This window comes from Protopterus annectens, chromosome 1.part2 (assembly GCF_019279795.1).
Source record: "Protopterus annectens isolate FY-2018-M chromosome 1.part2, PAN1.0, whole genome shotgun sequence".
Taxonomy (NCBI): Eukaryota; Metazoa; Chordata; order Ceratodontiformes; family Protopteridae; genus Protopterus; species Protopterus annectens.
In genome coordinates, this window is record NC_056727.1 from 1,125,845,831 (window position 1) to 1,125,871,916 (window position 26,086).

The following is a 26,086-nucleotide window of genomic DNA, read 5'->3' on the forward strand; positions in this document are numbered from 1 at the left end:
CATATCACTAACAATTAAAAAAGTCCACATCAAACCTGGTTCACTCTGTAGGGCCAAACCATACCTAACCAACAACACTAGACTATCCACTGCCAGGTCCCACCTACTATACACCCTTCTGTATTGCTCCCACATCTTTACAAACCAGTGCAAGTCTAACTTGAACACCCTAGAGACCTACTATAACAAAATAGCCAAGTTTGCCATTTACCTACCCCATAAATCTCCTCACCGTTCCGCTCTTCACCAACTCAACTGGATTGAACATCCATACTCCCAGCAACTGCACTGCTCTCATTGACCTAGTTCAAAGTAATACAAACCTTAGCTCCCGTAGATCATCTGACAAGTTAAATTTAAAAGTAACTGAATCCAATAACTACTGTGGAGACTCCCCCTACTCTAATAAAATAGCCAAAACCTGAAACTGACTATCCCAACACAGCCTATAAAATCCAGTCACAAATTCAAACTACTCCTAAAAGAAAGAAAACTATTTTTGTTTTTATTCCTAAAAGAACACATTACTAATCACTGGCTATGCTCCTGCACATTTCCAGGTTAACTTCACTGTCATGTTGTCTCTTACTCTCACTAGATCAGCTTTGTATACCTACCAATGTATACTTTACTATGAGATAGCAAGTTATTATCTGTCTATTTCTCTTTATCTAATCTTAACAACTTTGCAAAAAAAAAAAAAGTTTGTTTATTGTTGTTATCAAGATTTGTATACTCAACTATATATAAAGAACTAACCTCCTTGTAACTTTTAGTCATATCTTTACCAACCAGTGCAAGTCTAACTTGAATACCCTAAAGACCTACTATAACAAAATAGCCAAGTTTGCCATTTACCTACCCCATAAATCAGCGGAGACTTTGGATATATATATAGTCGAGTATACAAATCTTGATAACAAGAATAAACAAACCTTTTTTTTGTAAGGTTGTTAGATTAGAAAAAGAGAAACAGACAGATAATAACTCCACCCAGGCCAAACCACCACCCCCCCCCCTCAGCTTCCCAACAAAAATCCCCAGTAGACATTGCTAATAATTTCAACAGCTTCTTCACAGAGACTATCCAGTCTCTAGTCAGCCAACTCTCCCCCAATGGCTCTGATTCTAATGCAGCCACACCCAGTACCCAAGCATACTTTACCTTCCAGCCTGTACCTACTCAACTTATTCATGCTCTACGTAAAAAAGTAAGACCCACCAACCTGGCTGCTGACCTCCTCCCAGCAGACTATCTGCCAAAGGCTGCTGACACGATAGCATACCCCATCTCAATCTTGATCAACAGAGCTATATCTGAAGCTACTGTACCCACTATATGGAAAATCTCCCATTTCATACCTCTCCATAAAGGAGGCAGTTCCACTGAGCTGTCAAACTTTAGACCCATACAACTCATGCACTACCTCACACAGAATAAGCTGTTGTCCAACATTCAGCATGACTTTAAGCTACACCACAGTACTACTTCTGCCCTTCTGTCTTTCTCTAACATCATTAACCATAACCTCAATAATAACAAACTATCCTCAGCACTCTTTCTAGATCTATCCAAGGCTTTTGACATGGTTGACCACAAATTGCTTATAAATACCTTGAAGGCCTTCTCCTTAAACAACCATGCACTCCACTGGTTTCAATCCTACCTGCAGGGCAGGCAACAGGCAGTTCTATGGCAGGACAAACTATCATCTCGCCTACCCATCACATTAGGAGTCCCCCAGGGCTCGATACTAGGACCCCTTCTTTTCTTTATCTTTATCAACAACCTTCATTCAGTCATCCCAGATGCTACCTGCATTCAATATGCAGATGACTCCACCTTGATTTTCTCTGACACCTCACCAGCTACTTTATTCACATTAACCCAAAATACCTTTAATACAGTGGAAAAATGGCTCTCCAATCAACATCTAATCCTAAAACCCAACAAAACTAAGCTGCTCCTCTTCTCCCCCACACGCAAGACCCCTCTACTATCCTTCAACATAACCTCTAACAATGGCACTATCATCTCCCCAGAGCCCCAACTAAACTACTGCGTGTCATAGTTGATAACAACCTGAAGTTTGATGCACATATCAATCACACTATCAAAACCATTAATAAAAATCTTGTCTCTCTTTACAGAATCAAACCTTTCCTTACCCCACTTGCTAGAACTGCAATTGCCCGTTCCCATCTACTATCAACTCTTCTCTACACCTCACCTCTCTAACTTAAACAAAACAGATCTTAATAAACTATCATCCTGCTATAACCACATTACCAGATTTGCTGCTGGCACAGCCTACTGGACACACCACTTTCACAAGCTAAATCGCCTAGAATGGCTTGAACTGCCTAGCCTACTTCAGTTCAACCAGCTAATAGTGACACATAAAGTCCTTTACCAACCAGAAAATTCACCTGGACTAAAAAAGTCCTTTACCAACCAGAAAATTCACCTGGAGTAAAAAACATTATCAGCCCCTACACCAGCACCCGGCCACTGCTGTCACTCACTAGACTCCTAGTTCAAACATACAAATCCAACTACTCAGCTGGGGACTCTCTGTTTGCCAACTCTGTTGGAAAAACATGGAACAGACTCCCAGCTGACTTGACCCTAGAACCCTCACTAACTCAATTCAAAAACAAATTCAAGAAATACTTCAAAAGTCATTGGTTATGTCCTTGAACTAACCCCAGCTAGTGACCTCACTATTACTTAGGTGCCTTTCCTTCAACTACTTCTAACTTTTTTCTACCACACCATTTCAGGAAGGGTCAGTTGTATAACTGCTGCTCAGTTTGTCTTAAACCTGAATGTAATGTTATGTATATATAACTTTGAAAATAATGTTATGTTTTGTAAAGTGTTTTATAATAAGTTAGTACTATATGTGCTAAATGCTGGTGTTACTTATGACTGTAATCTGCTTGAAACTAGCATTTATTAAAGGTTCAATGTGTATTATTATCTTGGAGCTTTTCTCCCTAGGCATCTGCTGAAAATGGGCATATATCTAGTCGGACTATCCTGGTCAACAAATGTAAACTAAAATAAATAAATAAAATAAATACATAAATAAATATTTTTGTATTTGCACACTGTTTGTGATACTCTGCTGTATTTTTTCACTGCTGCTTTTCTGTCAATTATTTGTTGGAGCTTTTATTCCAAGGTCCCCGCTGAAAACGGACTCCTGACCTAGTCAGACACTACCCAGTAAACAAATGTAAATAAATAAATAAATGGTGTATGTGAAACTATAAATAACCTTAAATGGATTATAAATGTGACTATACCCATGCTGCCTTTGAGAAAGCTTACCAAACCAAAAGTAACTTCTCAGATGGTTTTGTAATTGTAAAGAAGTTTGCAGTGGAATGAACATTATGAAGTTAAATTGGGGAAGGCAGCTTCCAAAGAGGATGTAGAATACAGAGGATTATGACTGGGTCTCTGATCATAACAAGCCTGTTATGTCTTTGAGACATAGATGCTAATAAATTCACCTTGAGTGAAGTTTCAGAGGTGAGTCTTGGCACAAGTCTTGAGGGCATGTGTTGACAGGTTAAGATCGGAGACAGAGTCAAAATTCTTTGTAGTGCATGGAGATTAATTTGCTCCATTTACTACCGATTAAAGAAAAAGTGTAGGATTGCAAAGTGTTCTACCAGGTTTCAAAGCTTGTAATGCACTTTGTACTGCCAAAGAGCTACTTCTTTGATTTAGAATTCTTGAAAATATAAAATGAAGTGACAAAGATTCAAAGTCAGGGAAAGTTTTTAACTATGGCTGTAAATCACTTAAAAGCCAACAGATTTTGCAGTGACATGTCTTGCATTGCTGACTGTAATCCTCAGGGATTAAACAGAAAAAATTGCAAAGGTCCTTCACTCGCTTCCTCCGGTGAAGCTCTTTTGAGTTTGTACTCTAACTCCTATTGACAGAATCTCTTTTCACCACTCTGTCACTAGTTTAGTTATTATGTCATCATGCACTTAAGTATATATAGTCTGTATCATTAGTTCTATTCTCCTTAAGGGCTTACTTCCAAAAACACTAAGCTTTCTGCATCCCTCATACTTCTACCTATACCACCATCATCCTTTACCACTTTTGATCTACAGCCATCTGCTTGTTCTATAACTACAGTTATCGACTGTGTAGCTTTAAAATATCCCTTCAAGTCAGGTAGTGCTAAACCACCGTTTAGTAGGAAAATAAGCATATCCCATTGAACTCTTTTTCTCCCAAATAAATGTATTTGACTCTTTACTGACAACTGTCCACAACTTTTCTTCTGGCTGATAAACTTATACCTGATCTGTGTAGAAGACCAAAGGAACTAAAAGCATTTTCACTGCCTGGGATGCCAGAGACTGCAGTGGAGGGGTAGTTAGAAATTAAACTTTTTCAGTAGGCATTTCTTAGACCTTTTGACATAACACACTGGACCTGAAGTTTGTCAAGAAGTGCTAATGTGTTTGCTTTTGTGCTTGTTTGTAGTATATTTTGTTTTCATTGTAAAATTTGTCCACATGACTGTAGTAAAAGTATTTATTGTGCAGTCTGCTGATATAACTTTGTCAGAAGCACCTTTATTTAATTATATATGCTACTATTTCCTGTCAGATGAGCCTTTTCTATTTTTTTCCTCCAAATATCTTTCTTCTGCAATTCTTATTTATCTTTTCCTAAGTTCTTGCAGTTAATCATTTCAGCTGTAGATGTAAAATGAAAACAAAATGTTTTGAGTGAAAACTGAGGATACAGCACCTATGCCCTGGAGTAACATTTTAGTCAGCTTTTCGGAGATGAAAACATTAGTAGTTTGGCATTTAAGACAACATCCTGCAGCTTATGTAAAGGATACTTATTGTCTCCATGTCAAAAAATGTCTCAGAATAAAGACCGACTCTTTGCAGTCTTTAAATTTAAGATAATACTACAGGTTTTTAATTACTGCATTTAATATAGGAAGTTAATTTAGTGTCATGACTTTCTCTTTGTAGGGACCAGTGACAGCAGACTTGTGGGATCAGATGACAAGGAAGAATCTGAGCTAGTTGAAGAACACCAGTTTTCAGATCTGGAAGAATCTGAAGAGGATGATGATGACTCTGATGATGATGAGGAGGAAGAAGAAGATGAGAGCCAAGAAGAACAAACACTGAAATCATCTGAAACCAGACACTCTGCACAACAGCATTACGGAGTCAGTTCTGTTCATCATACTGAAAGCAGTCAGCACATGCCTCCTTCACCAGAAGCTTCCACATTTGGAAGTCATCAACTAACTTATGGATACCTAATGACCTCTCCAAGCCGTGAAGCATCACAGTCCACTGAGTCCAGTGAAATGGCCAGATGTTCTTCTAGCCTGCTAAGTCATCAAAGGCCAGTGCATTCCTCTTCAGAACAGGTGGCAGCTGCTGAAACAGAAGCAAATGCACGGCAACAACTTCTTCTAGGATTAGAAGAGCCATCATCTAGAGATGCATCACCAAAAAGGCGATGGTCTCCAAGCCTTGAGGCTGGAAGCACCAAAGCAGCCTTATCAAGAAGACACTTTTTAACCAAGAGTGAGATGTCACCAAAAAGATTTGCATCTGGTGGGGACATGTCCCCCTTAAGATGTTTGTCCCCAAGAAGGGGAATATCACCTAAAAGGCGTCTTTCACCTGGAAGAGAGATGTCCCCTTTGAGGTGCATATCACCAAGGCAGGAGCTCTCATCAAGCAAGCATCTTTCACCAAGAAGAGAGTTTTCCCCAAGAACATATCTTTCACCAGAAAGAGGAGTATCCCCCGTTAGACCTACTTCACCTAGCACAGAGGTATCAGCCAGGTACTTGCCTCTCAGAAAAATGCTGTCTTCAAGCAGTTCTGAATCACCAACTAGATTTCACTCTCCAATAAAAGATATGTCACCCTGCAGCAGTCTCTCAGCAGCAGAAGAGAAGACTCCAGCATCCTCTCGAGATGTGTCTTTTGGCTTGCAGTCTGTGGTGGGGATATCCCACTGGGCACATCAAAAGTATGTGGATGTTTATGAACCAACTCAGGTATGCATAATAGTGAATCACAGTGTTCTGTGTTTTATATGAAATTTGAATAAACATTTAAAGTAAATAAGTAAAGTATATGTGACTGATGTGGAATATTAAGAACTCTAAATTGTGCTATTTGTGACTTATAGTAAGGAAAACTGGAGCATGTTCTGGTAGAGGTATCATTCAACAAGAAAAAAATAGTAATGTTGACAAAAAAGGAAATGAAACTAAGTGTAAATGAGCAACAGTTTGTGAATTGCTACATTTATCAATCAGTAATGAAGTAAAACATATGTCTTAGTTATTGTAGGTCTCCAGATAATGTAACAGTGCTGACAGCCAGTTAATTGGAGAAGCTTCTTCCTAAAGTACCATCTAAAATACATTATTTTTGTAAGGAGATGCTCAGGTTTCTATTTTCATATTAATATGAGACCCAATATTTTTTATCGTAAAGATCAATTTGTTTGTTCTCCGTGAAACAGGCTCTACATTGTTGGTGATATGCAGCATTTACATTTACATTTACAGTGAAAGTTTGCATTTTTCCTTCCATTTCACTTTGGCTTAAAGCCATGTTGTGTTTCCTTTGATGGAATAGCTTTAAAAACAAATGGTGCATCTTAAAATTGATACTTTCCTTATGAAAATGGGATGTTGTACAGAAGGATGTAGTTATCTTACCTCTTAATCTGCATAAATAAAGGGACAGTAGAATACCAAGACGTTTGGATTACAGTCCTGCCATTCATGGTCAATTGCCTTCAGTCTCTTGGATCATGACAGTACAGAAAAGGAGAGTATGCTTTCCTCTGTGGTATTGTGCAGGGTGATGTCTTACTAATACATGCAACATAATAATAGGGACAAATCCCAAAACAGAGGTTCAGAATAAACTCCAGGAACCTGTATTAAAAGTTATGGAGGTGACTGAAAGAGATGACAGATTGAGTTTGTTAATATTATTTGGTTGGCTTGTTTGTTTGTGTAATGTAGCTAGATTCCAACTAACTCCTGGTAAGTTGCAAAGTTCTTTCGACTGGGTTATTGACTCTATGTTATAATGCTTGCCAGGTGAAGAACTCTCTTATTCCTACAGGTGGCAGATGAAATATTTGATATAGTTATGGTACTGTGATATAATTTGTTGTTTTCTACTTTTCTACAAATAGGATAGGCTTTTGCCTGGCATACCTATCCAAATGTTGCCTGGCATGCCTATCCAAATGTTGCATAAAAAGTTAGTAAATTAATAAAGGACCTTAGAGAATAAGGCTGGAAATTACCTTAAGATGTCTCTTCATACAGGGACTCAAAACAGAATGCCTAATAGTATAACCCAATGTGTTATGTAATACAAGCACTCAACTCTTCTTGTCAATAAGGAGAAATTAATCGTAGGCACTAAACAGCCCATCATTGCAAAGTACCTTGCAAAGGTAAGGGATAACAGCTCTTGTACTTTACAAAAAAAAGCACCTAAACAGGCATATCCAAGGGTCAGCTTCCAGTGATTTCTGCTGTCCACCTTGTGAATCTGGGCATACTAGTGCAATGCAGCAACTGCCTCATGTACACAGACAACCCCCTCCTCCTACCACCCAACATTACAACCTGTGAGAGATGCACTTACATAGCCAAACTGGAAGCAAAGCTCTCTCCAGCCAAGACTGTGCTAGACAGTCAAAAGGAGAAGGTTACACCTGCACTACACCTCAAGCAACACATAGCCCTTCAAAACCCACACCATCAACTCCCACATATAGCAACACTAAACCCACATATGTGAAGGCCCTTAAAATTAACCTGCCCAAGCAACAAGGACCTCCGAAACTAAAACGCAAACAAACACCAGTCACAACCAAAGTGACACAGGGAGAACATGTAGACTCCACACGGAAGGCTAGGAGGCACCCTAGCCAAGGATCGAACTGGAGAACCTCTTGCTGCGAGGTGACAATGCAACACCAGGGTGCACCCAACAACAGCCCCTAAGGCAAAACAATGTACCCAATACTTTAGTCATAGGTGACTCTATAGTTAGGCACACTGGTGTTCCATTCACCAGGCTGAACAAGGAGAAAATTACAGTCATCTGCCTGTCAGGCGCCAGGATCCACCATAAAACGCATGCACTCAAGTCACTCCACAAGAAGTACAAATACAACTCTGTCATTGTTCATGTTGGAGTGAATGACTTGAGACATACCTCCCTGGACTACATGAAAACAGACACGGAAGAGCTCTCAGATTATGTAGCACAGCAGGTATGACCCTAGCCCTGAGTAGCATCCTGCCTTTGCCCAGAATGATACCACAGTATAAGGACAAAATTACTGACTTCAACAATTGGCTAAGCTTCTGATGTCATTGAAAGGGGATCCAGTATCTGTCTGCCTGGGAAGACATGATCGACAAACCACGATGCTTTGCTGGAGATGGTCTGCACCTGTCACCCCTGGGATTCAGGTTACTGGCTAAAGCTCTTCCTACCCCATAGTGCCTTTTTTAGGCAAGGTTCAAAGGACGAAACCACCACCATAACAGATACAAGCATGCAAAATCTGAAGGTAATGCTACTCAATGCTAGAAGTCTAAACCTCAAAATGCACTCTCTCGAGGCACTCCTAAAAATGGAGAACATCGATATCTGTGCAGTAACTGAGACCTGGTTCAAGGCTCCAGAGAGCACCCCTGCATTACCAGACTACAACTCTTACCACACTTTTCGGCCCCCAAACCAGGACCAAAACTCTAAAGGTGGAGGAGTTTCCATATTCACCAAGGATATTCACACCTCCAGGCTAGTTGCCCAACACAATGCATCTGAAATTCTCCAGGTGCAACTAAATTATATCTTGCTACAGATCCCCCACCATGCCCCAAGATTCTCATTACACCTTTCTAAACATACTGGAAAATATTAAAATACAATCAAACACACTAATACTGGGTGATTTCAACTACCCTGCCATTAACTTGGAAAACTACTCAGGTAACAGCACCTTTTCTCAACGGTTCTTGGAATTCATAAATAATTCCAATGCCATAGATCAATTAATCCATTGTCCCACCACGGGCTCCAATATCCTAGACCTGGTCATTACCAACATGGGAGATGGATGCTCCACACCAGTGGTCACCCCCTCATTGGTCAGGTCTGACCATAAGCAAATCACCCTTGATGTGCACATCCCCCCCCACCCCCCAGTAAGGAAACCTCCATAAAAAACTTCTCCAAAGCCAACTTCATGCTACTCAAGTCAGAAGTGACAAACTTCATGACACCCATGCAGACAGTATCTGAAAGTTCGACTGCTGAATCCTACACTAAGGTACTCCACTCGTGCCTGAATCATGTCATCCCAAATAGAACCAAGCCAATCTGGTGGTCCCCTGACATAAACAAACTGTACAACAGAAAGAAGAAACTGTTGTAGAAAAGAGGAAAATCCCAGTATGCATAAAAAACCCTTACCAGCCTCAGAAAGAAGCTGAGATCCCTCATAAAATCCTCCAAACCTATTTACAAAAATAAAATTGCCAAAAATTCCAAAGACAACCACAAGGCATTTTATAGTTATGTCATGAATCTAAATGGCAATGCTCAGATCTGCTCTGAGCTACAGCAGAATGGCATTAAATATACTGATCCCAAGGATATTGCCAATATCCTGACAGATCAATTTAGTGCCTCTTACCCCCTAAAGGGCTCAACTCAATACCAAAATATTATTCCAGTAATCACGGCCACACAGGTAGAAACCGCACTCTCCAAAGCTAAGAATACAGCATCCATGGGACCAGATGACATCCCGGGCTGTGTACTACATGAACTACAAAATGAACTGACACCTCACCTAAGTGTCATGTTTAATCATAGCTTCACCTCAGGCTTCATGCCCAATGAGTGGCACACAGCTACAGTTATCCCATTCCATAAGGGAGGATCCACCTTGGATCCCAGGAACTACCATCCCATCAGTCTGATGAGCCTGATCTGCAAGGGCATGGAACACATTATCATGGAACTTATAAACAAAGACATTGGCAACCTTCAAACACTGGTACCCACCCAGTTTGGGTTCGTGAAGGGCCGATCTTGTCTCCTGAACCTGATTGACTTCTTTGAATCGGTCTCCAGAGCTGTGAACGAGGGTAAGGCAGTCCAAACAGCCTATCTGGACCTTGCCAAGGCCTTTGACACCATCCCCCTCTCTGATATCAAAGATAAACTTACTATGCTGGGCATAAATCCCTAAGTCACTCGATGGGTTGCCAACAGGCTTACTGACAGAACCCAGACTGTAAAAGTAGCCAACTCCAAATCCAGCTCCAGACAAGTGGCAAGTGGCATACCTCAGAGTTCAGTTCTGGGACTGCTTTTGTTTGGCATCTGCTTCTCTGAAGTACAGGCCAACACTAAGGGACTCTGGCTAACAAAGTTCACAGATGACTGCAAACTGGGAGCCATTATTGAATTTCCAAATGATGTGGATATTCTACAAAAGGGTCTTACAGAAGCAGATACTTGGTGCCAGAGCCATGGGCTCAAGCTTAATGCCAAGAAATGTATAGTTATCCCCTTTGGGAAAACCATATATCCATGAATTACTACATAGGTGGTAATACACTAAACACTGAAAGTGTGATGAGATACTTAGGGACACAGATGGACAATGGTCTCACCTTTGATAACCACATTGCCACAACAGTCAGGAAATCCTTCTATGTGGTGCACCTCATCACTAAGGGCTTTTCATCCAGAAAAAAGGAGGTCATTGTCCCACTGTACTCATCCCTCATTAGACCCATTATAGAGTACAACATCCCATTTGGTGTGTACCTCACAAGACATCTGCAACAGCTGGAAAGGCCACAGAAATACCTAACTAAAAGAATCACAGGCCTAAAGCAGATGCCTTATGTTTTCTGTCTAAAAAAACTCCAGCTATACTCTGTGGCATATCTTCTACTCAGAGGTGATCTCTGCTTAACATACAAGGCGATATCAAACCCTGAGCTGTTGGACATGCTCCACTTAAAGAAATCCCAATCCCTCAGAGCCACACACTCCAGGGATGTAAACCTTGTCATCACAATGAACAAAACATACTGGAGGGATAGGTTCCTGACTCAGACTCCCTATACTCTGGAATAGACAGCCCATACATGTCAAGCAGAGAGCCTCCTTGGCCTCTTCAAAAGGAACCTTGATAATTGGATGGGAGATAGGAAATTCACCTCGGGGATCATGCCAGTCGCACTGCTAGACAGGGGTCCAGGGAAGTAAATAGTGTGGGAAGAAATATCAAGGGAATTGTTATGGCTAGGCTTGTATAGGCCCTAGGGCTGATAGCCTAGCACTAACCTATGAAACCTATATGAGCTATTAATGAGTTTCATTATGTAGTTCTAAACATGAGCCTTTTTTTCACTGTGCACTCTCTATCAGCCTTAGTAACTTGCTTAGTAAAATCCATATTTCTGGATCACCTTTAAAAATAGTCAGTATTCATGAGTGGTACTTGGGCAGATAATCAAATATATAATAAACTGTAACAACATGACACTGGCACTAGAAAACAGATAGCTAGTAGAAATTCAACTTTTGACAGTTGAGGGTAACAGAATGATTGAAGATATTCCAAGGGGTTAAGACAAGGAAAACAAAATGCAGAACTGTGTTGTGTCTAAGAATATGACCTAAGAATTGTAGTCTGCAAGTGATAGAAAAAAATCTATAACTAAATGAAAAGTTGAATAATAGAGACATTGATATGAAGTGCAAATGTGAGAAATACAGCAATGAAAGCAGAAATGAAAATTGACTAAAACAATTGTCATTCTTAAAAAAGAAAGAAAAGAGTTCTGAAGCAAAATATAGGAAAATATTTTTTACCTGTGTCCTAGAATGCTTCCAAGCTTTAAAAGCAGAAGAGGTGGAATATAGAGTGGGGACAGTACCAACTGGCCATGTTAATGGGAAATGCAAGAGAAATAGGAGCTTGATGTCCCACATACTACCCATGCTCTTTATTTCATATAGCATCCAGATGTTTATGTACTTGGCTAATGTGTCTATGGATGCCCTGATGGATCAATTTTACAAGTCACTGATGAAGAAGAATGTCATGACATGCTGTCATGTTGTATAAAGGCAGGTTAAACATGATTCCCACAGCTGTACAACAGTCGTACAATCACCCAACTTAGTCTCAGTGATGTAATACCAATTAAGACTAAGATGAAAATAATGGCAATATACAAAGAGGATCGTAGAATGCATCATTTGTACATTAAATTATCAAAGATCCATCTAGAAAAGCAAAATGTTTTCCTTCTGGAAAGAGTAATGGATGTGTGACTGGTTATTCTGAGTGAAACAACTTACTCATGACGAATACAGGATAGAGGATACTATGTTATGCACTAAATTTATTTGTTTTCATTGTTTTTTAATATTTAGGTACTTAATTTCCCATAAAAACAGTCAAGGCCAAGAAAGCCTAACATTTTTGCATTATTTTGTTTGTCCACTTAAGTAACTAATTTCTGTCTGTTTGGCAAGTTAGTTTATAAACAAATAAATCATGGGACAGATTCAATAAAGCCTACAATAATTGTACACTAAGTGTACATGATACCTATTCAAGAACATCCTTGTCACATATTTTGTGCTTTCTAGTCACTCCGAAAGATTACACTAAGTATACATGTAGTCTATGCTTTGTAGTAACCTTTTTGAATCCCTATCAATATTTAAAGCTGTAAGAATATCAGTAGGAAAACTAAAATTAAGAGGAAGAAGGTGTGAGTTATGTTGTGCTGTCTTTTCACTCAGAACAGTGTACACTTAGTGTAGGCATTTTTAAGTCCCGGGGCATACCTTTTGGGTCTATTTTATATATTTGAATGCTTAAATATTGAAATCACTAAAGATTGAACATTTAAATGTTCAAATATTTTAAAAAACTAAAAAAAAAACTAAAGGGTGTAAGCAGGGGCGCAAGCCCACCTGCACCCCCCACACCCCACGCTACTTAAATATACCAACTCCAAGAGTGCGCTACAGTGTAGGAAATTTTCCATTTCCACACTGTAGCACACTGAAGTGCGATCTCGGAGTTGGCATATTTCAGTAGCGGGGAGTGTGGGGGGTTCAGGGGGGCTTGCACCCCTTCTTACACCCTTTCTTTTTTTCTTTTTTTTTGTAAATATTTATTTTTAATATATTCGAACAGTTAATTGTTCGATCTTTAGTGATTTGAACAATTAAGCATTCGAATATATAAAATAGACCCTACCTTTTTATGTATGTACATATTTATTTATTATCTACTCATGTATTGCTTTTGTTTACCAAGAAAGTCTGACTGCGCACAAGCCCCAATTTACATAATGTGTAGAAGGCAGTTATACAAGATTTGCGTAATAAATATGAATACATGCATACCGTAGTAATGATATGACAGTTAATTAAAAAATATATGTAAATACGTAGAATAGTGAATGTACATACAAAGGATAATAAGTGAATATACATAGAATGTTGTGTCTTTCGGCTTTTCCCGGTTAGGAGTCGCCACAGTGGAACTCTGGTCCGCTAATGATTGGCAGTAGATTTTTACATGCCGATTTGCCAGCTCTGACGCACAACCTTCAACGAAGGTACGCCCATTCACGCATGTCTCCACACAGAAGACGGTTTAGCTGAGAATCGAACAGGACAACGTCTTACTGTGAGGCAACACAACAACAACATAGAATATTAACAATATGATGGTTAATGAAAACATGACAGTTAAAACAAGAATATAGAAAAATATTAGCTAATATCAAGCTTATAGGTATCTAATTACTGTGAAATGGTATCAGCTGTAAGTAGATATTGAGTAGGAGACAACAAAATAATTATGGGATGAAGATGGTTACAAATTACGAAGGAGTATTGAAGAGGTACAGGTAAAAGGGAGACAGCGATAGTAGTGGAGAGAGGTAGATGATGAGATAGCGATTGTGAAAAAGTAGCTGTATTATGGCCAGTTGCATAAAAGAGTGGTGATAGCAAGGGTTTGGAGATTATCCAGGAACATCCTGGCTTACATACAAAGACATGCAAGGAATTTTATATAACAAGATGTTACGGTGTTAATATGAATACTAAATATGTTCTTAAAGTAATGCAGAATAATGTCTACAGTAATACATAATGAAAAATAACAGACCCATGAATGTATAAAGAATTGGTAACAAGTTATGTAGAAAGCAATATTTTGTTTAGTACATTGACTGGTAGTTTATACATTATACATTTTTAAATCGATCTTTGTTCCTTAATTTGCCAGTGATACTTTCCTTTTATCCATTCCTCTCTAGTTCCACCAGACCTTCTCTCTCTTTTTTTTTTTTTTTTAATTCTGTACATCCACATGGTGTCTTCCCCCTAACAGTGTCTTCAAGTGTAAATATAACCAGATCTGCAAGCTTTTCCTTGTAAGTAAAATTGGGTCTGTATTACCAGATCAAAGCTTTTGTTACTCAAATACCTAAAGATTGATCTGGTAATACTGAAATCCAAAAACCGCGAACGGACAATTTCATGCAGGGAAAGAATTTCCTTGGCTGTTATGTGGATTATGCCCTTTTGTCCAATGTAGAGTGATCTCGGAGTTGGTATGTTTAGTTAGAGGGGGTGTGGGGGGCACAGCCCCCCATTTGATTGGTTTAAAAGTTTTTTTTTTTCATATGTCCAAGGGAATTTTTTCCCTGTGCGAAATCGTCTGTTTGCGGTTTTTGGATTTTGATATTACCAGATTGATCTTTAGGTATTTGAGTAACTAAAGTTTTAATCTGGTAATATAGACCCATAAAATCAACCCCATACTTAACATTCTGAAATGCAAGTACAGTGTAATTGTTTCCTTGTCTGGTCAAAAAAGTAACCCCAGCACGTGATATGTGGCTCTGTCCATCCCCTCGAAAAATACACAGCATTGGATTACTTAGTGAACCGCATTTTGTCCATGGAGATAATGAATTATTTGACACAGATAATATGTTACCAGTACCCAGCCTTAGTAGAGAAATGTAATTAATCAACTGTCTGACATTGAAGAAAATGCAGGTCAGATTCCGTCTCACTTGGTGAATGCTGTGAGCTTCTGCTATCATGTTGCGGATATAATAAGCTAGGTAACAAAACCTGATGTTTATATTCAGTGTTATCACCACTTTAAACTTCACAGTTTTTTTTTTTAAGACTTAAAAATGCAGTTCATGGAGTCATCTTTCAAATGACCCTGATCAGCTCTAAGGTTAATAACAAGATGAAAAAATTCTGTCTCACATTTGTGGATGTCTTTTACACCCTTCAGTAAGCCTACATTTGGAATCAGAGCAGCTAGTACTGTCCTTTTTAGGAGGCCAACAATTAGTCAGTAAACTAATCCATCTTTGTTTACATAGCTGTAAGTCTAGGAATACCAGAATAGTAAATAGTGAACATTAAAAAAGACAACAGTATAAAAATCAGTGGTCACAGGTTCCTTTGTTGTTGTACAGGTAAAAAAAAAAAGCCACGTAAGAGAAAGGTGCCTTCAGGCATTGATAGGCACTCAGCCAGAGAACTCCATTCTAAACATGAGTATGTCCAGTTTTCCTGCTGCAGTTGAGTGAGGTAAACAGGAGAGTTGTTTTTTTTACAAAAAAGCCAAAGCCTTCGACACTATTCCCCATTCGGTAATAATAGACACACTCTCCCAGCTAGGCATCAACCCACATGTTACCAGATAGGTAGCTAACTGGCTGACTGATAGAACCCACTCAGTCAAAATAGGGGAAGCCACCACTAGTAGTAGATGTGTAACGAGTGGTATACCCCAAGGATCAGTCTTGGGGCCTCTACTGTTTAGGATATACTTTTCTGAGGTGCAAGTCAAAACCAGGGGTCTGTAGATGACCAAGTTTGCAGATGACTTCAAGCTGGGCACTGTCTTAAATTCCTCTAGTGATGTGAACATCCTCCAAGAGGGTCTTACCCAAACTAATGACTGGTGCCAGAAGCATGGCCTCAAACTGAATGCCAAGAAATGCATCATTATCTCCTTTGGGGAAAATGGTGTCCCACTAATTATCCCATTAATAAAAATGTAGTAAGCACACAATCAGTTGTGATGGACTTGGGCACCCAGGTTGATTAACCTGACTTTTGACCACAAAGTTGCCTCCGTTGTATGGAAGGCTTTTTACATGGCCCACCTCATAAGTAAGGGTATTTCATCCAGGAACAAGGAGGTCATAACATCTCTGTACCCCTCCCTTATCAGACCCATTATCAAGTACAATGCCCCCTTCAGCATGTACCTTGCCAAGCACATGCAGCAGCTGGAGACACCACAGCGGTTCCTGGCCAGGAAAATCCAGTATCTCAAATACCTATCCTATACAGATAGGCTAAAAGCCCTGTCCCTCTTCTCACTCTCATACAGATTGTTCAGAGGTGACCTGTGTCTGGTGTAGATGACCATCTTAGACCCAGCCTTGATGGAGTTGCTAAATATCCATAAGTCAAACTCCACTTGCACAACCCGCACACAAGACCTCAACCTGGTCTGTAGCATTAATAGAACTTGTTGGTGGGATAGATTTATGTCCCAAAGACTCCCCCATCTGTGGAATAGACTCCTTCACCATGTCAAGCAGGGTACCTCACTAGCCCTCCTTAACAGGAACCTGTACGTCTGGAGAGGAAACAGAAAATACACCCCTTGGATCACACCTGTGTCCCTGCTGGACAGGGAAAACAGGTGCTGACTGTAGAAACATGGGCAAAATTCTTGGCTATTCTTATAAGGGCCTCCAGGCCAATAGCCTAGTATCACCCTATGAACATATGAAAGGAGAAGTGTGAGACAGATGCAAAGAGAAGAGAGAAGTAGGTTGAACGAAAGGCAGTAAGTAAGGGGATGACAAGATGAAATAAGAAGAATGAAACAGGGATAAAGGAGTGTGAGAAAGTGCAGGGAATGTACCAGTAAACCCATGAAAAAGTAAAAAGTCATGGATATTCAGCGGCCATGTAACTGAAACAGTGGTATGTCCTTAATGGGGTAATTTGTATATATCTCATGGGCCTCTACTACAGGAGGTTTGAAGTATTACACAGTAAAGACTCTAACCTGGATGGGTCTTCCTTGTAGTTTTTACTGAATAGTTTGTTTGTTTTATATTGGTCAAGTTTTAAATATATATATATATATATATATATATATATATATATATATATATATATGCTCCTGTAATTTCATGGAATGTCCATTTGGTTTATGAATGCAAGGGGTGGTGTTTAATATCAAAGTGACGGATAGCTGAATGGTCAAAATGTTGAGGGAATGTTTTGAGAAAAATGAGGGGTTGGTGGGAGGGAGAGCATTTGTATGTATATGTCAGAGTCAAGGTTAGGGTCAGGGATAGGTTTTGTATGTTTGTGTGCGTGTGTGTGTATTTCAGGGTTAGGGACACTGTTAGGTATGGGGATAAAGTGTGTGTTTATGCATGTTTGTGTGTCTCAGTGTGTCTTGTATAGTGACAGTGTTAAGGGAATGTTTTTCTTGAGGTAAGATGTAAGATTAGGGTTGGGAGAAGGAGCAGCATTAGAGTTAACAGCCATTACTAAGGTGGTGCAGGGGGCATAGCCCTGCCCAGCCTTTGTAATGTGTGCTAACCCTAATGCTGTCCCTGAGATTTCATTATGAAACTTTCAAGTGATAACAAGTTGTTCAGCTACAAAATGCAGATAAGAGTGCAGTTCTTACCTCAGAGCTTCTAGTGTAGGAATTTGACTCCATAGTTTTAGACACTTGAAAGCATGACATTGTTGCCATGGCATATTACTTGTTACTACTGGGGGGAAAAAAGAATATATATATATATATATATATATATATATATATATATATATATATATATATATATATATATGTGTGTGTGTGTGTGTGTGTGTGTGTACATGTACATGTACATGCCATGCATATTTGCATATTTCTGGTGAAATGTATAAGATTTTTACTTCTGACATAATAAGAATGTAATAAACAGATATTCGTGACATAAGAGGTCAAATAGCCCCTAAAAGGAAGCCATGTATAGTGCCTGACTGTGTTAACAAATGTTGTTTGCAGTACTGGATTTAGTGGCTGTGTATATATGAGGAGAGGTGTCATTTCCCAAAAGACACTTTAGAACAAAAAAACTCAGGTACTTGACTACAAAAGACATACAATGCAGCAAGGGGAATGTGTCCCTTTTGAGGTCATACACTAATTTTGACTGTAAAGGAGTCACAAAACAATAATGGCCATGTTTCTGTTTGAGAGATACTGTTCCCCCAACAAACTATTCATTCAAAAGTGATCCTATAACTGCCATTTGCTTTCATATATTACCCGCTGCCAAAAAGTTATATCCGCCATATGTACACTTGTGATATCTCATTGAGAAGAAAATGAAAATCATAGCAGCCGCAGCAATGCATTTATATTTACCTCCCCATATCAACTTCCATTAAAATTAAATAAAAATAAATATACATGTATTTCTGCTATGGGCAGTGTGCATTGTTACCACTGCTCACAGAACAATTTGTTTTTCAAATGGAAAAAGTGAATGAACAGCTAATCACAGTTATGTACTTGAATATGGAGCTTTCAGACACTAAGATCAATCCACACCCCTCACCAAGCCACATCAATGGTCACTTTAACAGACAGACAATTCTGGTTAAAAGGTTTGATCACCTAAAATAGTAAAAAGCAAATACAAACCTATACTTCAAGTCACTGTTTTTTGGGCTAAAGATGATGCTATAAGGAACCTACAACAGCTGTCATCCTCTTAGCTTAAGTATCAGAAACAAAGCCAAAAGTTGCAGAATTGGGACACATTTTAATATTGTTCTCATATAGTTAAAATGTTGTTAAAGTAACAGGTTTAGCATTAGCATACATTTTGTGAAAAATATGAAGTCTGTAACTCGTGTGTTATTACTTTATAACTGTCCTAACTGTTATCAACCTTCCATCCCCAAAAAATGTAGAACACAGTATGGACTGAAACACTTCATATCAAATACCTTCCATCTATGGCACGTCATCTAGGTCTGCCCTGAAGCAAAAACAAAAATTATAATGTATTCCTGCTTTGCATATATCATACATGGTCTATGACATTACCCTCAATTTATACAATTTTGAAAGTATGCAGACCACAGTATTCCAATTTCCCCTAAATCAAAGGTTCCTTAATACAACTCTGTTACTTACATAAATTGCTTGAAAAAAAATTATAGAATTCTCTATACCTTCTTATTGTACGTTTTTGCTAAAATGTGTTGCTTGCAGACAATTTTGCAACAAGTAGCCGATGCCAATGTGTGGCAATTTTTGTGTCGCTTCTGTTTTTTTTCCATGCCCAGTGCCATTCTAGATTACCTTTTGTGCATCTGAAACGGTTATGTCAGAGTCCCCAGCTACTGCCTGCCCCAGGTACAGTGCTGCAAGACAGATTACCTTAATCTACAACAGACACATGGATAATATCTGATTAAATAGCCCAAATTCCTTTCTGTTTACATATATGCATGTTAAGTAAAGGCAATCATCACAGACAGAACATACATGTGCAGAATGGTAGCCACAGCATTTCATAACATAAAAATAAAACAGCTGACATGAAAAAATGTTAGCAAGCATTATCCTAAAATAATAATATGAGAAACAGCATGCTTACAAAATTCAATAATTTAACAAAAAATAAGTATGGAGAATCAAACAACTAAACACAGGACTGCCCCAAATATTGATAAGGACAGCCATGGTAAAACAAATTTATTGTATTAAGTGCATTTAAGTAGTCCACATGAAATGTGACCCCCCCCCCAGACACATTTTCCTTTGTGATAACAAGCCTTAGAGGTTTTACATTAACTGTAACACAGCTATCTTTCAGAGAAAACTGAATTCATGAACTCAGTAGTGAAAAGAGAAGTATATAACACTTACAGCTCAGACATTCATACCAGCATTACACCCAGTACTTACCTCTGTTGGCCTGCTAAAGAGAGTACATACAGAGGTCTGACCCATTTTTACAGTTCCATGGCCAAAGAATAGTAATCATGCAATTGTACCACGTCTGTGGACTGTGGTTACCACCTGTCCTGCTTTACTTAGGAGAACTTTAAAAAACAAATAGTTCATACAAAAAAGCCTTCAGCTACACCTATCTAACTGCAGTTCACTGTTTAGGAGAGTATGCAAGGACTACTATTGCCCAAACTCACCTACTCTCTACTCTCCTCTATGCTTGCCCGATCTTTACAAACCTCTCCAAACACAATATCAATAAGCTGGCCACAACTTACAATAACATAGCCAGATTTGCCTCTGATATCCCATATCTAAAACTTCTAGAATGGCTTGAACTGCAAAGCCAGTTTCTTTTTCACCAACTTATAATCATTCCCAAGATTCTGCATAATTCCTCAAATACTCCCATACTCAGAAACCTTATTATCCCCTATCCAAAACTTGCTACCTTATAGGTTCATAGGTTCACAGGTTGGTATTAGGCCCTAGGGCCTATACAAGCCTAGCCATAACAATTCCCTGGCTATTTCTTCCCACACTATTTACTTCCCTGGACCCCTGTCTAGCAGGGCGACTGACGTGATCCCCAGGGTGAATTTCCTTATTCCCATCCAATCGTCAAGGTTCCTTTTGAAGAGGACCAAAGAGGCACTCTGCTTGACATGTATGGGCAATCTATTCCAGAGTCTGGGGAGTCTCTGGGTAGGGAACCTATCCCTCCAGCATGTTTTGTTCATTGTGATGACAAGGTTTAGATCCCTGGAGCGTGTGGCTCTGAGGGATTGGGATTTCTTTAAGTGTAGCATGTCCAACAGCTCTGGGTTTGACATGGCCTTGTATGTTAAGCAAAGATTGCCTCTGAGTAGACGATATGTGACAGAGTATAGCTGTTGTTTTTTTAAGGCGGTCAGCGTAGGGCATCTGCTTTAGGCCTGTGATTCCTTTAGTGAGGTATTTCTGTGGCCTTTCCAGTTGTTGCAGATGTCTTGAGAGGTACATACCAAATGGGGCATTGTATTATATAATGGGTCTAATGAGGGATGAGTACAGTGGGACAATGACCTCCCTTAGTGATGAGGTGTGCCACATAAAAGGATTTCCTGACTGTTGTGGCGATGTGGTTATCGAAGGTGAGACCACTGTCCACCTGTGTCCCTAAGTCTCTTATCAAACTTTCGGTGTTTAGTATACTGCCACCTATATGGTAATTCACGGATACATGTTTTTTACCAAAGGGGGTAACTATACATTTCTTGGCATTGAGCTTGAGCCCATGGCTCTGGCACCAAGCATCTGTTTCTGTAAGGCCCTTTTGTAGAGTATCCACATCATTTGGGGATTCAGTAATGGCTCCCAGTTTGCAGTCATCTGCAAACTTTTTTATCCACAGTCCCTTAGTGTTGGCCTGTACTTCAGAGAAGTAGATGCCAAACAAGAGCGGTCCCAGGACTGAACCCTGAGATACTCCACTTGTCACTTGTCTGGAGCAGGATTTGGAGTCGGCTACTTTTACAGTGTGGGTTCTATCAGTAAGCCAGTTAGCAACCCATTGGGTGACGTAGGGATTAATGCCCAGCTTAGTATGTTTATGTATGATTCCAGAGTGGGAGATGGTATCAAAGGCCTTGGCAATGTCTAGATAGGCTGTGTGGAACATCTTACCCTTGTCCATGGGCCTTCATGAACCCAAACTGGGTGGGGTCCAGTGTCTGAAGGTTGACAATGTCTTTGTTTGTAAGTTCCATGATAATACGCTCCATGGCCTTGCAGATAAGGCTTGTCAGACTGATGGGACGGTAGTTTCTGGGATCCAAGGTGGATCCCCCCCCTTATGATCTGCAAACAGACTATTTGTCTCTTTCCTAAAAGCTAACAATAAATCTGGTGACTCCCTATTTATTAACTTGATTGGTAATGCTTGGAATAAGCTACCAACTGAACATACATCCTTGACTTCCACTCCACTTTTCAAAAAAACAACTTAAAATCTTCCTAAAATCACAATGGCTATGCCCATGCTCAAATCCTGACTGACACTGACACCTCTTGGCTAATCACTCTTGTCTATAATTTCTGAAGTCCTCCTCCCTTGGTGTTTCTCTCCTCAAACTCTTCCAAAAGTATTTTTTCTTTAGCATAAACAATATCTCCCTACCCTTGTTTGTCATGTCCTATGACCTTACATAAAAAAAAAAAAGTATACATGAGTGTGTTAACAGTTTTTAATTTGAGTATTACTAGTATGAAATTTTATTTAATTTGCTTATTATTTTTATTCAAAATTTCTTGTATTGTATTTGGAGCTTATCTCTGCGGGCCTCCACTGAAAATGGACATATATCCAGTCGGACTTTCCTGGTCAACAAATGTAAAATAAATAAAATAAAAAAAATAAGGTTAACACTAGTGCAAATGTCATAATTTCTGCCTCTCTTCATTATCTTCTCCTTCTCTTGTGGCATGCATGATAGAAGATGCCACACTTGTAAGTCCAAAGTTGCCATTTGAAATTAACGTCACACCTTTAGACTTCAAATTCCAGAATCCGTTGCTGCGCTCCTTAGATGCAGTTGCAGTTGAAGCTTTGGTGATGCCAACAAGTTGGCTGTACCAGAGACATGAACCATTGCATTCATGTCCTACCAAGATAAAAAAAAGTAAAAAACACACAATTAGGTGGGACCACTCAGTATTTCATGACACCCTGCTAAAATAGGAATTTCTGACAAATATTCAACAGTTGGAAGATAGGATGGACAGGTTAGCTCTCTGTATTTTTTTCTTTGTAATTGTGAGAGTATATGCACACAGATACAGCATTACCAAAAAAATCATTGAACTTTACTGTGACACACATTGGAGACACTGTTTCACAGCTGAGGCATGTGTCCCAACATGTCCTCATGCATGTAGCACTACCAATGAATATGGCCAAGTCCTTTGTTTGCTTGTAAACTCTGTCTTCAAAACAGAAGTTATCCAACACCAAATACAGTAAGAGGTTGATGGTGTCAGTCATAAAATTGCACAGCTTTTTATTCATCTGGAAAATGTATTTATTTATTTGGCCTGTCAGTTTGGCACAGAGGTTTAAGTCCCAGTAGCCATCTTGAGTTTTATTCACACAGCCTCCATTTGTCTACAGTGTGACTGTCACTTAAAATGTCATTGCTCCCATTTTCACTCCTAAAAAAGGAATATGTATCTCGTGGACATACTCATTTATCAAATGGGTTTGCTTGTTTATTTATGTATTTATTGATTTAGTTGGTAAATTTTCTTTACAGCTATAATTCTGTAGTCAAGAGGGAAGCTTATGTAGATAGAATCAACATTTATAGTTACAAGGATCCAACTGAGCTGTATGTTGAGATCATTTATCTTTGTTTTAGGAAATTCACTGAGATGAATATGTATAATCTCACTTCCATAGCTTGGGATTTTAAAGTACATACTAGAAAAAAATATGCATTGCTTCCATAATGGACCTACCAATGGCCACTTCTGGATGGTAGGGTGGGCCAACTTTGCATCTGTGAGGCTTAGGTATGCCAAAGAAACAAACAATCCTGGAATTTGCAATAGGAAAGAAGTTTCTGAGGTTTTTGTGCAATAACTCAGTTAGCCAAATGAACAAACAAGTGTTCTGTTGATAGTGGAACAGGCTTGTGTATAACGGCTTCTGTTGATGTAAGTGCATCAAATTATGGAAAGCAAGGAGGCCGAAAATGCTGACTATCCAACCACCATCTTTATCAACTGTCATTCTCTTAAAGGGTATGTATATGTGTATAACATAAGAGATGCTAAGTTTAGTTTGGTTGCTAATTAGAGTTGTTTTATTTTCTTTTCAGAACACCATACTTACATCTTCACTATTTATTGCAATAATACAGCCTTATTTCTATAACTATCAATTATTTGCATGTAATTAAGTTAAACCTAACAATGCCCATATTATAAAATATAATCATGAAAATTATGACACAAAGAATTTATTTAAATTGCTTTATTTATTAAGTTCTGGCATTATTTTTGATTACAGAACTACTTCAGAACGTCTGTTCCAAGTATCTGGAATGTCTAAAACAAGCTTCTTTGCTCCTTGTTGTAGTTGCTTCTCTTGATTTGTGTATCGTTTTTGCTTTGTTAATTTTCCTGATGACCTACTTTTAATATAAAATTTTAAAATATATGAGGCTGTTAAATTAAATACGACTTTTCACTGTTAATTACTTGATAACAAAGTTTCAAAACTTAGCACACTAGTGTTTTGGTTAAAATAGCAGCCTTCTAGGATTTTCTTTTTATCGTCTGTTGTCATCCTTTATTGTGGGGTATCTGTTTGTCTTTCCGTGTTTTACACTAGCATATACTTTGCACCAGTATTTGCCCTTTCTTATGTAACCTTTTTATGAATATCTTTTTAGAGATTGGTTCTCTAGAAGAGTACATATTACCCCATCTGTGATTTTAGCTGTATATAAAGGGTATATATCTTGCGTCCGTTACCTAATCCATGCATTCAGGTATTCACCCAACCTTCCTTGCTGTTTTTTTCCACAATGGCTGATTTATTGTAAATATTTTTGGGTACCTTTCCTTTTTGCTGTAGTCAGTATCTCACACCCAATCTGTAGATTTCCTCTAGTTGCATGTATTTGTTATTTATTTATTTATTTGCTTGCTTCCTTATTTTACCTAGGTACACTACCTTGGCCTTTTTTGCATTACATCTACACTGTTGCATATTTTGCCATTCATGTGGCTTTGTAAAGTCAGCAAAGTAGAGAGAAGCTGACAGTTTCTCTTCAATGTACATCAGTAAGCAAGACCATATATAATCAATATAGCTTTCACACAGTCTTACAAGAACTTGTGAAGCAATTTGACTGAAATGTTCCTTAGACTGGGTAAACCTAACTTAAATATACTTAACTCAATAAAATGCATAATATGTCTTAAAAGAAAGTGTAATCCCCACTTCCCCACCCACAACACTGGCTATCTGACTTACCCCATGATTCCTCTGTATTCACCCAACTGACTTACTCTTTTATCCTTCTAAGGGTTTTGAACTGGGCCATCAGTGGACTTTCCTCCACCCCATCCTGGTGACATATATTGGGTCCATCCCCATGAAAGGGGAAAAGTCTTACAAGTCATTGATTCCTACCTGAGGGGCTAATTGCGATCATCCATGTAAAGACAAAGGCTGCGCCCATCCTCTTTCAGTGTAAGTTACCCAATACCCATTAAGTTTTCATAAGCTCGCCAACTTATTTATGTCCATGGGAGCTGAGAGGCAGATGATAGGAGTGTGGTCATTCTGCAGGTCAGGTGGCTGAGCTCACGGAACCCCTTTGACAGTTGCTCCCCATTTGCTGCTTCAGGAGAACCATGCATGAGTCTGACCATGGGTCCTCTGACATGCATGGGAAGCCACACTGCAGCACAGGCTGTTTAGGTTCATGCTACTGAGCAGCACATCCACAATCCTGCAGGTGATGCCACTGCAGTCAGCCAGTCACCACTCTGAACAAGAATGGGTGAGCCTGCTACATTCTCTCCCATCTGCCTAGCCAAACTTCACCAGCAGCCATGCTAATAGAGAACATGGGGTATCTGAATGGCAGTCAGGGTGGTGCAATATCTACTTCTTCAGAAGCCTTTCTAATTGCAGTAAAAAAGTGAAGCTGTAAATCCTGTTTGTTTACCTGTAGTATATTTGTTGCACATATTGGAAGTATGTACTTATTTATTTACACTTTGTTTAATGGGTTAGCCACTCTAGGGCACTGGCTGCTTTTCAGGGCAGACCCAAGGCAGTATGCACAATGACTTGTGGAAATTTAGCCAGAGTACCAAGAAACT

The 26,086-nt window shown here is 39.1% G+C and overlaps 1 protein-coding gene across 1 annotated transcript in view; it reads left to right on the plus strand.

Moving 5' to 3' along the window:
* The window catches only part of HIVEP3 (HIVEP zinc finger 3), a 434,905-nt gene that overhangs the window by 404,745 nt on the left and 4,074 nt on the right, over nucleotides 1-26,086 (plus strand). Inside the window, exon 5 of the mRNA XM_044060009.1 lies at nucleotides 5,026-6,077. Within this exon, the coding sequence (XP_043915944.1) occupies nucleotides 5,026-6,077 (1,052 nt within the window). The remainder of the gene's footprint in view (nucleotides 1-5,025; nucleotides 6,078-26,086) is intronic.